The sequence below is a fragment of the Athene cunicularia genome (genome assembly GCF_003259725.1).
Source record: "Athene cunicularia isolate RWA chromosome 2 unlocalized genomic scaffold, athCun1 chr2_part1, whole genome shotgun sequence".
NCBI classification, from domain to species: Eukaryota; Metazoa; Chordata; class Aves; order Strigiformes; family Strigidae; genus Athene; species Athene cunicularia.
The window spans coordinates 107,729,853-107,743,792 of NW_020799095.1; the positions used below are offsets into that span (position 1 = coordinate 107,729,853).

General features: G+C 38.4%; 1 protein-coding gene across 2 annotated transcripts in view; it reads left to right on the forward strand.

The window, feature by feature from the left end:
* Positions 1-10,775: 10,775 nt before the first annotated feature.
* The window catches only part of ASXL3 (ASXL transcriptional regulator 3), a 110,982-nt gene continuing 107,817 nt past the window's right edge, over positions 10,776-13,940 (forward strand). Inside the window, exons 1-3 of one of the 2 annotated variants that reach the window (XM_026842489.1) lie at positions 10,776-10,836; positions 12,627-12,709; positions 13,050-13,052. In XM_026842489.1, coding sequence (XP_026698290.1) covers positions 12,654-12,709; positions 13,050-13,052 — 59 coding nt within the window. In that variant the 5' untranslated portion in view covers positions 10,776-10,836; positions 12,627-12,653. The remainder of the gene's footprint in view (positions 10,837-12,626; positions 12,710-13,049; positions 13,053-13,940) is intronic. The other variant, XM_026842490.1, reaches the window with a different exon arrangement.

The following is a 13,940-nucleotide window of genomic DNA, read 5'->3' on the forward strand; positions in this document are numbered from 1 at the left end:
TGAAGGGTGTAGGATACAGTGCAAGAGATAAGCAGTAAGAGTGGGCAGAGTGAAAGGCCTTGAGGAGAAAGTCAGTGTCTGAGCAATCATTTGAGCTACTATGTTTCATGTACTCCAAAAAGGTAGTCTTTCAACTGGTCTGTGAACTACAGATTGAAAACTTCAATAGAAGATGGAAACTAGAAAAAATTTGTGGGTAATAGAGCCAAAGCAGTTGATCAAGAATGTTTTGTTTGGATTTTGGAAGTTAGATCAGAAAAACATTGTCTCACTATCTTTTAATCTGTTTAGAAAAAAACAGCCAACCAACCCCCCCCCCAAAAAAAGCTATAATAATCTGTCAAATTAGTTTGGCCTAAATGGGATTTTTTTTCTCTTTTTCTTCAGGGACCTGTTAGAATTTTTTTTAGACTAATGTCTAATGAAATAATTGTTGTGTTGCAAAAGAGAACACTTCTGTCTCCATTAATTTGTAGGGTTATCTACTTTGCATGGAGATAGACTGTTTGACACATTATCAAACATTCTCATCTTACTATAATTCTCAAAATCTTTTAACACTTCCATTAAATTAAAAAACAGAAAAAAAGAGAAAATTTCAGTCTGTGTAGTCAATTTAACTATCCTTAATGAGGACAGACACAGTTTCATACTGTAATTCTCATGCACTAACTCATTATATTAGTGTCTGAGCTGTGGGAGAATGTTTCAAGCTATTTAAAGTTAGTGTTAAAGTAAAATAATGCTCCTGTCTTCATTCTGAGCCAGAACTACAAAAGTAGCTACCTAGATAACTGAAGTTGGTAGATAGGCATGGTGATTGGGAAATAATTTTGAAAGAGCTGCAAAGAGAATGAGAGGTTTAAAAAAAATTAAAGAATCACTGCACCTGTTTGTTGTTATCAGCATTCCTAGAGCTGTTATGGCAAGAAGCTTCATGTGTTAGCTAAAGTGTTGTTAAACGTTGGAGTTAATTTTATAGAAAAATATGCGTATGGTGTAGGAGGGAAGGGATCTGGGGAAAGCATTTTGAGGACTAATGTTCTGAAAAAAAATGAGGTTTTAAGTGCTACATACATACATACATAATAATAGGTATGAAGCTTATTACTTTTAGTACTTGCATACATTTTCTGGGATTGGTAGAAGAGAATGAAACTGGGTTATGTCTGTTGGCATGGCATGTAGTGAAGAGAGTGTGTGCCTGGGTGATACTGATGTAATCCTGGGAAGAAAAATGGTAGTGCCGCATTGGGGAGCAGTGAAGAACAAGATGGAGATGCTCTTGTAGCAGTGAGAAGCAGAATAGCAAAGCTACCAAAGGAAGGGAAATACAAAAAAAAATCTATGACTCACAATGAAAGAAAAGGGAAAAAAAATGGATTGTAGGATAAAATTGCCTTTTATTTGTTTATTTATTTATTTTGTTATCATTTCACTTAGATAACAACAGTGTTCCTTTGCCTGAAATTGTAAGTGATCCCTTTGAAATAATTGAAAAGACTTACTTGTGTTCTGAAATATTTCATCCCTTTGGTAATAAGATCTCCTATTAGAGTTTTCAGAATTGTTTTTGGATTATCATGCTCAGGTTATTTCTAGAGCAGTAAAAAAATATACATAATCTAGAATCTCCCATGTCCATGAGTCTGTTTGATGTGATGCTTGAATATGAAGCTGTGGTAGTTTTCTTGTGATCCTGGACACCTTGGTTTATTTTTGTTTTAACCTCAGAGGACATAGCATGTAAATCTCCTAAATATAATTTTATGTATTTGGATGAGATTGTCCAGCACAGGTAAAGGACAGTTGCATTCCTGGATTTAAACTGTAAAGGTAATCTTATTACTAATTCTCATTGTTCCAAAGGTACAGTATGAGTTCAGTAGTTGCACTGCAAGCCCAAGTTGAGGCAGTGTAATTTATCTGTAAAGCAGTTTTCATTTTTCTGTTCACTTATTGCTACCTACTTTTGGTAGGTTTAGCTAAAACATGTTTTATTATCAACCTCTAAAACATTAAATCTAAAATGATGTGCCTAAACCCCATAGACATTGAATTTATTTGCCAGTAGAATTTCCTAGGAGCTCACAATTTTTACTGCTGTATTTGCTGAGGACATGTGACTTCAGGAAAACTCACATCCTCATGTGTGTGTATGTTGGTGCGCATAGAAAAAGAATAAATCCCATGACTGAATGTACTGTATAACATCCATGTTTTACTCTCTCTTGGTTTCCTTTTCTTGGGTTGCAGTTACCATTGTGATGGGTAACAGCTGAATCTGTTCAATGTATAGTGAGAGGTCTTAGGATAAGAAATATGCTGTGATATTAAGGACCCTTAAAAATAGAAGCTTGTCTTTAACAGAAAGCCTCGCTTATTGAGAAGTCTCTGTATTTATATTCCTTTATAAAAATCTGTGTGATTTCTCTTTTGCTCTCTTGAGCAATTACTTTGTTGTGATTCTGGAGTTCAGTGATGGTAGCTGCATGATGTGTATGGCTGATGGCCATTTCTCACTGTAACCTGGTCAGTGCTTGTCCAGCTTGAGGTAGAGGGGTCAGCCAGTCTTGTAGCTTGGAGTAGTGCCTTTAAGCAGGTTCAGGAGTTTGGAGCCTCCACAACAATTGAAGATTATTCTGAACATTTTCAGGTTTTCCCCCGCCCCCTCATGAGGGAAGACATGTTCTGTATTTTGCTTTTAGAACTGATTACAAACAATCAGCATTTCTCCTTATGAACTCCAGTTTTGAAGTCACAGTTCATCTTTCTTCTTTATAGGCTGGAGGTCCTATTGAATTTGTTTACCTATGCCAAGGGATTGCTCCTATTGGTTTAAATCTCTAAGGGAAATCAACTGGTAGACAGTTGTACTGATGAGGACCCATTGATTTTTCTCTCCTATCCACTTACCATCAATAAGAAATGTCCTTAGCTTTCATGATACTTCCTCCCTGCCATAATGTTGCCCTGTTACCTAGTCAGTCTCACTGTCAGGGCTGGTATTAGTTGCTGATCGCATTATATGTGGATATGATTAACAGCCTGATAAAAGTGTTTAAGTCAATACTTGAGAAGCCTAGATAAAGATAATGCTCTGTGGTGAGAGCTTTTTAATAATGTGTTCTATTTGATGTAAACCAATGGTAAAGGATTGCTGTTTTTAACAGAAAAAAGTTCTATATCAAGGGTTAAAGTTTACCTAGCTTGGCGTGATTTAGCAGTATCCAGAAAAGGAGAATTTAAGAAAATACAGACAATTCATGTTTTTTTTTTTTTTTTTTTTTTTTTTTTTTCCTCACCGCAGTGCTATCTGAAGTATTTTCTTTCATAAGAAGGAGTGGGGAGCATATAAACAAAATATTCTGTTTGTATTTCTCTGAAGTGATAGGTTTTTGAATGATTATTAACTTAAATTTAGGATGGCCAGATTATTTTACAAGGTCCCTTGGAAGAAGTGAGGATGTAACTTTTCTTAAAACATGAGGAAAGCAGCTCCTTCTATCCTGAGTTTTGTTTATGTAGTTATATATGAATACAAACACAGATGCAGAGCCATTATATATGCTTTCTGATCTGCCTGTATTGTGACAAATGTTTCTTTGAAATAGTTGTTAAACAGTGTTTTTCTCAAACCTTTAAACAGATGCTACCAAATATCACTATAAACCACCAGTATGGACTTAACTTCTGCAGTAAATGGTGTATAAACAGGACAAGTGTAGGCGGATTTAGGTGATGGGAGGGGGGGAAAGGACTATATGGAAAGACTGGTAAGAAGGACTGAACAAATAAATGACACAAAATGGATATGAGTTAGTGAACTGCAAAATATTCTCCTATTTTTGAAAATCATAAATGAGTAATTGTCAACTGTGCCATCTGTAAGTGATGTGGGCTTCCAAACTTGTGGCAATTAAAACTGCCTTAGCATCCCACTCCAGCCCTGTATTTTATTCTGTGTACAAGTCAGTACTGAAGACTAATCTCTTATGACATTAATCGTCTCATGAGGAGAGATGGAATAAATCACAGTAGCCCTTCCTCTCTTCACTCATGAAGATAAATGCCATAACATGATGGCTGATCTTTGTTATGACACTAACCATTATATATTTAACAGAGATAGCAAAATCCCACTGACAGCTAACAAAAGAATTCTCTCTTTACACATTCTATGAGAAGACTGTATTTCTTTAGTTCAAAACTGTGACTTACCATATCTGTTCTCAGAGCAATTTATGCAGGAGATCTGGATTGTGCCAGTGAAGTCTGTTCTGTACACAATGATGTCATGATTCAGACTAACGAAAACTGATATGAAATAATTGTGCAAGCTTTGGGAGGAAAAAATTGCATAATACCCAAGAACTCTTAAGACTCTATTCTTTTGTATTGGTTGTTCTGACAAGAAAGAATAACTCTCCTGTTTAAAACAAACAAACAAGCAAGCAGCACCCCCACCGGCCTCACACCACTCCCCCCCCAAAACTCCAACCAACCAACCAAGAAAACAACACCCCAAACAGACAAAACCAACAAAACCAAAGCTTTAATCATTTTTCATTCTGTGGAGATTTTCGTTTTCTATTTTACATTCAGTACCTGAACAGGTGATCTTAATGAACTGAAAGTGGCTTTTTGTTGTGTCTATGATTGCAAGGGACTTCTAATTTTTCCAGCTTTATCACTTGCTGTATATCTCTTGGGAATTTCTTTCCAGGTTCCATGCATTAGATACATTTTTTGTAATTTTCTGCATCTCTGCTTGCTTATTAATTTAAAGAGAGTGGTGCTGTGTATCATCCTGTGAGTGAGGAACAGAGCGAACAACTGAGTTGTGAAGTTTATGGACTTCCCTTGTGAGGTTAAGAGGATCAATGTGACTTATACTGGCTTTTCACCTAAGCATCAAAATGTGCTGTAAATTTAATGAGGTGCTATCATGCCATATATCTGACAGTTAAAACAGAAGTATAATTTTTAATTTTAATTTTTATGCTTGCTGTTGTTAACCATATTTTAGCAACATGGGTAGAAGTGCCTTTCTGTTGGTTAAATATATTCATTGTACATCAATTGCGTTGATGTCATTTGCAGCATGAAACTTGTCTTACCCTTTTAGTGGGTGAGTTCTACCTGGGTGAAATGCTTAAAATGGCCAAAACTAATATGTAAGAATATTTAGGTAGAGTGCATAATTAAAAATATTTTATTTGTATTTGGCTATAGTTTTTTCTTTTCCCTCTTTTTTTTTTTCCTAATATTTTTTCATTCTGGTAATTTTAGGTCTGTATCTTTAGGACACTGTCTAACAAGATAAGCTCTGATAGCAAAGCAACGGCAAGAAAACCAGCATAACTGTCACCTCCTGTTAAATTTGGTACATTCAGAGAGTAGACAGTAGGAATTCTATTTCTCACGTTAAAAGTAACCCTTACACATTACATTTGCCTGAGGAAATTGTTTTAAAAGCTTTCATCACATAGACATATACTCATTCTATTTGTTGATTTTTCTGGAAAGTTTTACTCTTTAAAAAAAAAAAATAAATAAATTACCATGCTGAAACATAGAGCACACCTTTCAGTATCTCAAAAAAAAAAATCTGTTTCAGCTTTCAGTATAGAAAACAGCATATATAGAAGCAAATATGTTTGGGGTTTGATACTTCTTAGTATTTTTTTTCTTGTTCCCTTAGTAATGATGAATGTATTCACACTGGTGGTATTTCTTTCCTCTGTTATCTGTAATACAAGGGCAGCTGACAGGGCACTCATATCCATTCCACTCCATTAGTTCCAGTCACCTAAGCATGGCCTCTCTTCATTTTGTACAGGGGTAGGTGCCAAAGGGGAATTTTTATCCCTGCTGGAATTAAAGGCATTTCAGGATCATGGCCTGTGTGATCACCGCATGAGTGTAATTTCAGTAATGTTTTTGGGTGGCAGAGCTGTGTTTTGCTCCTGGCCCCTTTTCTGGAATAATGATTTGTAGTTGTAAACAGCTTTGACCCATCTTTTTCAGCTGGGTGCACTGAAATAGAAGTTGAAACTTCTGCTCTAAACTTAAATAGGCAGAGAATATCATCTACAAGCCATGGGAAGTTCACAGTACTATTTGTCCTGTCAGCACCTAAGAGCTGTATCATACTGCTAGCTAGCTATTCAGTATTGACTACCTACGCAGCACTTGTGTACCTGTGTGGGCGCTTTGGGGAACCCATGGCAATGAACTGCATCTGTGCTAATGTTTGGGGAGGTAGAGGACATAGTAGTGTACTGTGGCAGTGTACTGGGGTAAGGACAAGGAAAGAAAGGTGTTTTGGTTGGGTTGTGGAAAGGTGGGAGATACAGAAGTTAGGGGTGTTGCAACACCTCAGAAGATGAGAGTATCACTTTGAGAGTAGAGGAAGGCTGGGCAGAGTGAGAGGCAATGGGATATTGTGATACAAAGCAAGAAGGGGTATGGCTTGCATGGCTAAGCAGAAGTCTGGAGGCTGGACTGCATTGTCAGAACTGAGCAGTCATTCTGAGAATCAGGATGCTCCATCGCTTGAACTGAAGTCATCACTAGTAATCCTGCTGCTAATAATGAAACCCATACCACGGTAGCAAGTTTGACATCCTGCTCACTGGGGTATGTATCTTTGATCTTGATCTTAGAGAAATCTGATGGGATTCTGTGTGCTCACTGGCTTCATCCTGTTACAGTTACTGAGGTGTTTATGGATCTGTGCTGACAGAGCCTTTAAGTGAAAGTTCCTGGTTGCTCAGACAGGCTGATTGCTTTAGTAAAGAGAAATATGAAGGTTTCCTTTTGTTTCAGTATGTCAGACCAGATCAATAAGTTATTATAAGCCAGTTGTTTAGGGTTGGAAACTTTACCCTACGTTTTCTGGTGTGATGTATGAGGCCACTAGCAATGGCAAGATGTTGTTGCTGCTAGAGCTTGTGCCTTTTAAAGGAATAACACAATTGTATGTTTAATTTTAGCTGAATTGTAATCCAATTTCTTTTGAATTCAAAATGTCAATTGCACAGTTTATCTGGAATTTCCAAAGCACTGTTGCTGTCTAAGTTTAATATATGATATTATAAATAAATTTTTAAAAGAACAATTAAAAGGGTCCAGACATCTCAAAATAAGCTTCAGACCAGCCAGTCAAAGCAATGGAATGAAAAAAAACAATCATTCAGCTTTTTCTTGCTCTTTCCTTTTATTGAGTATTTTAGGAGATGATAGTGTCTTACCTATCTGGCAGGTTAGCAAAGCTAGGTGGTTTCAGACTGACCTGCAAATTCTATAGTAGAAATTCTCTTGCAGGAAACACTCTCCTAGTTGTTCCCTCTAGTTCATGCTAAAGGAACTGTCAAGTGCTTTTATCTGAAGAAGGGCTAGGGAAAAATGTTTTTTGGGTATACTTTAAACTTCTACAGGTCAGTAGCTTTATCTCTGAACCTAAAAAAAGTGTGGACTAGCAACCATGCACATAAATAATGTTAAAACTTAATGTATTTCAGCAGATTTAGATATTACGATGTGTTGCTTTCATGTTCATGTTACATCTTTGTTACTTTCCTTGCTTGATTTTACTTTTCTTTCTGTAGTGATGCATGGCTTACAGAGACAAATTCCTACTATGGAGCATACCATGAAAGATATGTCTTATGAAATGCACCTTTTTCTACTCAGATTTTATAACTTAGTTATTTTAACTGCAGCTGCTCAAAGACAAAAGTCCTACCAGGAGAATTATTACTCCCATTTCAGCTTCTTTTAATATTTTAGTACTTGGAAACTACTCTTTACCTTTCCCTTAATCACTACCAGTAAGAACTACATGAATATCTATTTGAGCACTTATGTTAAAATAGGTTGTAGTGCATCTTCCCTTCTTATTTTCATCCCTCTTTCCTCTTTTTCATGTATCACGTACCCTCTCTCAATCTTGTTGCTTTCTCCTCTTCATCCATCTCTATGCACTTCCTTTATTCCCCCACTCTGTACCCTACCCTACCCTACCCTCCTCTCCTAACCGTTTACCCATCTTTCTTCATACAAAGGGCTTTGAACTTTTACCAGGCTGCTGATAATTCCCCAGTGACTAAAGCCATTAATCAAAAATGAATACAAAAGATTTGAGTGGGGCATTTCCCACAATAGAAGTCACTCCTCCTGTTAACCTCACACAAGCAGCTGAAAAAGACAATGCTGGATTTTTTCCAGGATGCTGTTCTTGTACCCTGTTTGGGACTCCATCTTTCAATTCATTAATTTAGTAATGGGTGGCTAGAAAATATATTTTCTGCTTAGAACAAGGAAAGTTATTTTTCTCTTCTTTTTTTCACTCTGCTGTCTTTGGGCAGTAAAGATTGCCTATTGTGCAGTTCAGCCTGATTTGTATTTAGGCTGTTGAGTGGGAGCACTGGCAATAACTGTACTATTCCTCTTTCTTTTCCTGAATTTGTGAGTAGTGGCTCAGCCTGTAGTGTGACCCAGCAGACATGATAAAATGATCCTGATTTTTCTTAGCTAGCTGACCTTCAGATCCCTGCAGGCAGCTTCCAGAAGTGAAGAGGCTCTGTCCAGTTCCAGCTAGCTGTACTCTTGACCACATGGTCAGCATCAACAAGCCCACTAGACTTATCTGCCTGCTGCTTTTTGACCACAGCACAGTATCAGACCACACTTGGATCTTGGTTAGAAGAATCGTTTTCTGTCAGCATAATAACTAATAGCTGCAGGAGTAGTTGCTGCTTTTCTGGCAAAGCTTCCCACTTTCTGTAGGAATATTTATGTGTGGCAAGAAGGCCAGCTTTCTAGATTGCCTTTCTTCATTCTGTCCCTCTGCTTGTGTTCCCTCTAGTGGCTGAAATGCAAACGATTGAGCAGATCTGACTCCTGTAGTCACAAGCAGCTGTGTATATAAATTAAACTAATAATTCCATCAATTACACAGAGGTTCTCTTCGGATTTAGTAGGCGAGCTGAGCATTCGGGATTTCTCTCTTACACAAAGCTCTAGAGTTTTCTTGTTAACATTTCACTGGAAAGTGTTTTTCCCCAGCGTTGCAACTGATTTTTTTGAGCAGTTGCCAATGAGCAGAAGATCGTAGATGCCACGGTGAGAAAAGAATTTCTTCTTTTCCTGTATAATTGACATGACTTTGCCACAATGAAACTGGGAACGTATGTGTCTGTGGCATCTGTGTAATTATTTAGTATCTCTGAAGTTGTGGGTTGATACTTGTAGGTGATACTAACGTAAGAATTTGTCAGACCTCTACCATTTGCTGGGAGCTTTGATTTCCACTGTGCTTGGTAGAATCTGAGTAGTCTTCTCTTTGAGTCATTAACCAGGGTTTGAATGAACACCAAGAATGTGTTCAGTGCAATGACTACTTCTGTTCTCTTCCAGATTGTCCTGATGGATATCAAATAACTTGTCCCAGTTATTTAGCGGTTATCCCTTTTTAAGGCTGTGGTTGAATGGCAGGAATAAATAGAGCATATTTGATCCTCTGTGATAGAGGTTGCAGTCAGTGCAAACCATTCTTCTGCCATTGTCCTTCTTAACAAAATACATCAAAACAGTCATATTCTTCATGACAGTACTTTGGCATGTTTTAATTTCAGCATTATTAGTCACTGCCCATATACGATATGAGTGTTGGTGGATGGAGTGGGAGGAAGGAGAAAGATATTTAAAACAGATAAAGGCTTCCTCCCCTGATGTGTGTTACTTTATGCTACTGCATTTTAGTATCTTAGTTGCCTTAAGGCACAGTTAGTAATTCACTTTGAATTTCTAATATTATTTTTAAAAGTCTTAGAAATGCAAAAGGGACTGTGGGCTTTTAGCAGTGTTTATGGTGAGATACAGAGGCAAGAGACATTAGTGCAATTATCAGTTCACTATATTCATTAGCTCACAGACTCTTAAATAATACTCTGATGCTCTTTTCCATAACTGGGGGAAGAAAATGAGATTATCATTAAAATGTTTTAACAAGTAATTATTTTTATTTTCTTACTGAGATAAATGGCTAGGTTAAAATGGGAAGGGGGGGTGACAACATGGTGGGAGGGGCAGAAAAAAACATCCTTACTAAGGTTCTCTGCTAAATTAATCTTCATTCTGATAAAGAATCAGGTACATAACAGGATTTTCAACTTGAGCAGTGTTTGAATTGGTGAATAAATGCTTTTCAGTTAGGGTATGAACAGTTCTTTAAATAACAGGGTTTAAAGGGTTAGATGAACAGAATTAAATTCATGGGGTATATGAACTACAGGCCACACTACATGTCCGGCATAAAACAAGTCCACACAATGGGCAATTGTTTGCTCCAGCACTTTCAGCCTGTCTAACATACTCTGCATTTCAGTTTGTCATTATACCCTGAATGTGTTCACTTCATACTGTGCTATTTGAAATCTGCCTTGTGGATTTGATTAAACTTTATGTAGTGGCATTATGCATCCTGCTTGTTGGTTTCATTGTTGTTTGGTGAAGATGATATTATGTATCCGTATGTCTGGCCATTGTTTCCACAACCAGTTCAGTGCAGCTTCCTCAGCACAAACTGCTCTCCCTTCTCCCATTGTCCAGAACAGGGTGATCTCTGACGTTTGCGTAGCTTTATTGTTTCCTTCCCATTATCGTCAAACTCACGTGGTAATACTTGGCACTTTTACTGACTTTATAGAGTAGGATGTGATGTCGTAGAGAAGGGGACAGGGCTACCCAAATTTTCTCAATTACAGGGAGGAGCTGTCCAGGTGTGCTGAGGGGCCTGTACTCAGGAAGAGAAACAGGGAATCCTCCACAGTGAGTAACCCCACTTTCAAGTGCACACAGTTTCCTTCATAGCCGTGTCCAGTACAGTGTAGTTTCCTCTTCTGTCCTTTCCAGTTTGCCCTCTGGAATGTTCCCAGTTCAGTTCTCTTCTTTTCACTTTATTTTGGTGTATTCTCATTTTATGTTGTTCTTTGTCTTCTTTCCGAAGGTTAAAGTTTCCATTTTTGTCTCTTCACACCATTAATCTTTTCTCATCCTAGTCTTAATCTTGGTACGCATTGTCATTTTTCCAGTGTGTCATTGTGATTCTGTCACTAATACATTGTTATCATTTTTCTTCCCTTGCTGTGCAATGGCCCTCTTCCCAGTCCTATGCAATTTCTTCTGTCCTTACTCATTGTCATACTCTTTCCTACCCACTCTTCTTTCTCTTTTCAAATCACCTTTTGGTTTTCCTTTCCTGATGGGTCCCTTTTGAATCTTGCATATTGATGTACATGAGATAAGCTCCGTTCAGCTCCCAGACCTTTCTAGTGCAGCCCTTACTTCTGCATTTTCCTTTGTGGAACTGAAAGATAAAGGATACAAAGCTCATCTGTAACAAAGAACTGAAGAATATGGTAAACTGTGTTTTGGCTGCGAAAGGGAAGAACAGGCAGTAAATCAGAACTGTAAAATGATGGGAGAGGGCTGAGGTGGTCAAGCTGTAGTGAGTAGGGATGCTTTGGCTTTAGATGAGCTGCTTGAATTACAGCCCTGGCTAGCACCCTTCAGGTTGATGATATGATGTGGTGATGTCTCTAATACCTAGTGGGCAGGTATCCACACAGTAGTAGCTACTTTGACAATTGCCATCATTTGGTAACTACTAAAGAGAAGCTCAGGATTGGAGGAATTTGGAGACCAAACTGGTTTCTTACTTACCCAGGAGTAGAAATGCAAGTTCTGGCTGAGATACGTTGGTAAGATGCTCTGGGACGCTGGATTGCTGTGGCCTGTGCTGCACCTTTTACTGCTCGTTGAAAGGTTTCATTTTCCAGGGCTGTCAGTCTGGCACCTTACATAAGCAAAAGAGTGGCTGTTTAACAGCTTAAAACTGATGGGGACAAAAAGGAAGTGGAAAACCAGAAAAATCTGTACAAGATGGTTGTATCTGGAAAGAGGAGTGGGTTACTTGGGCTCAATTGGAAAAGGCAAAGGAGTGGAAAACTGAGCTGAACTGGAAAAATATACTGCACTCTGTCATGTAGCATCTTGTGTGCTGTGACTGTTCTGACTACTTCATTTTTCATCGTTCTTAGAAACAAAAAGCATTTAAAAATTGAAACCTATCTGTGTCAATTCTCATAGTAGCTCCTGCTCTACAAATGGAAGGTTTTAGCCATTTTGTTAACTGAGGTCATGACAAAAGCTAAGTGTAGAATATTCAGATGACCTCAAATAATTCTAAAGTAATAAAAATCAAAAAAGAATACTGTCTCTTTTTTTTTGTTTGTTTTTTTTCCCCCCTCCTGTCTGAAAGGAACTTAGTTGCTGTGTCATAAAATTAGTTGCATATTTCAACTCTTTTATTTGGAACCTGTTAAGAATTTTTCCCAGGCAGATGTAGCAGATGATGCAGAAAGCAGCAAGTAAATCTTAATCTTGCTGCAGTTCCCTGGATTGTATCTGGCCTTCCAACAGACTGAGGACTCCAGTCTCAACACTACTGTCCCTTGCCTTTCACAAATTACTACATTAAAAACTGCATGATCGCATAACCTTTCAGATTCACAGGACAGCTGTGTCTTGTCACTTACACATTTATTGTTTCTTTTCAGGCATTGGAAAAGTACCCCAACTCACCAATGACTGCAAAACAAATACTGGAAGTCATTCAGAAAGAAGGGTTAAAAGAAACAAGGTCAGTGTTTATATGTTCTGTATTTTTGCTATCTCTGAAAACCATCTAGGAACAGTAGATAATCTTTACAAAACATAAAGTGCTGGTTAACATGTGATTTCCAGTACCAATGTGGGAATTATAGCTGATGGGTTTTGTTTGTTTGTTCAAGGCTTTTAAAATGGTTACTGACTGGCTTAGCTTTGTACCTTCCAGAAGGAGTCTGTGGGCCAGCTCCAGTCCAATGGCCTTTCTTTAGAAAGACAGTGTCATCTGCTCAGACAGCCCACTGGTACATCTCATTTTTGCCTAAGGGCCGAAGCTTGACAGCTGGTTTGCCTCTGCCATCATGTGCATGGAGAAAGTGTGAGATAGAACTAGACACACTGGGAGATAGTCTGTATGGCTGCAGAGGTTGGATACCAAGTCACTTAATAACAGCGTAGTCTGGTTGTAGATTTCAACGTTAAACTGTTAGGGGATAGGTGGGTTATCCTGAGCCTGTAGAAATCAGCAGTTGTCTTCCATTGACATGTAGTTGAGGTGGGCGTGAAGCTTCTTATTCCTCAAAGGTGACTGATTACTTGGTAGGTCTTCTAGTGACCTGCAGATGGAAACTTGGCCAGAAAATAAAATAAGCTAAGGAAAAACTGGTTGATTGGTTAGAGTCCCCTACAATATGCAGTTTAGTCTTCTCCAGATGTTACAGTATGTTGTGATTTGAGCCCAGAGGGCAACTGAGCACCACACAGCCTCTCGCTTACTCCTTCTCCCTCTAGGATGGGGAGGAGAAAATAAAGAAAAAGGCTTGGGGATTGAGACAAGGACAGAGAGAGATGACTCACCAATTATGGTCGTGGGCAAAAGGCAGACTTGAGTGGGGAGGAGAAAGAACATCAATTTCATTTTGAACACCACCAACACTTAATTTACCAATTAGAGTAGGACAGTGAGAAATACCACCACATCTTAAAAAGACCTTCCTCCACTCCTCCTTTCTTCCCAGACTCAGCTTTACTCCTGATTTTTATACCTCCTCCCCCCAGCAATGCAGGGTGGTGGGAGATGGGGGTTGTGGTCAGTTCATCACCTGTTATTTCTGCTACTCCTTCCTCTTCAGATGGAGGACTCTCACACTCTTCCCCTCTCCAGTGTGGGGTGTCTCTCATGGGAGACAGTCCTCCACAAACTTCTCTGACATGAATCCTTCCCACAGGGCTGCAGCTCTTCCAAAACTACTCCATCATGGTCC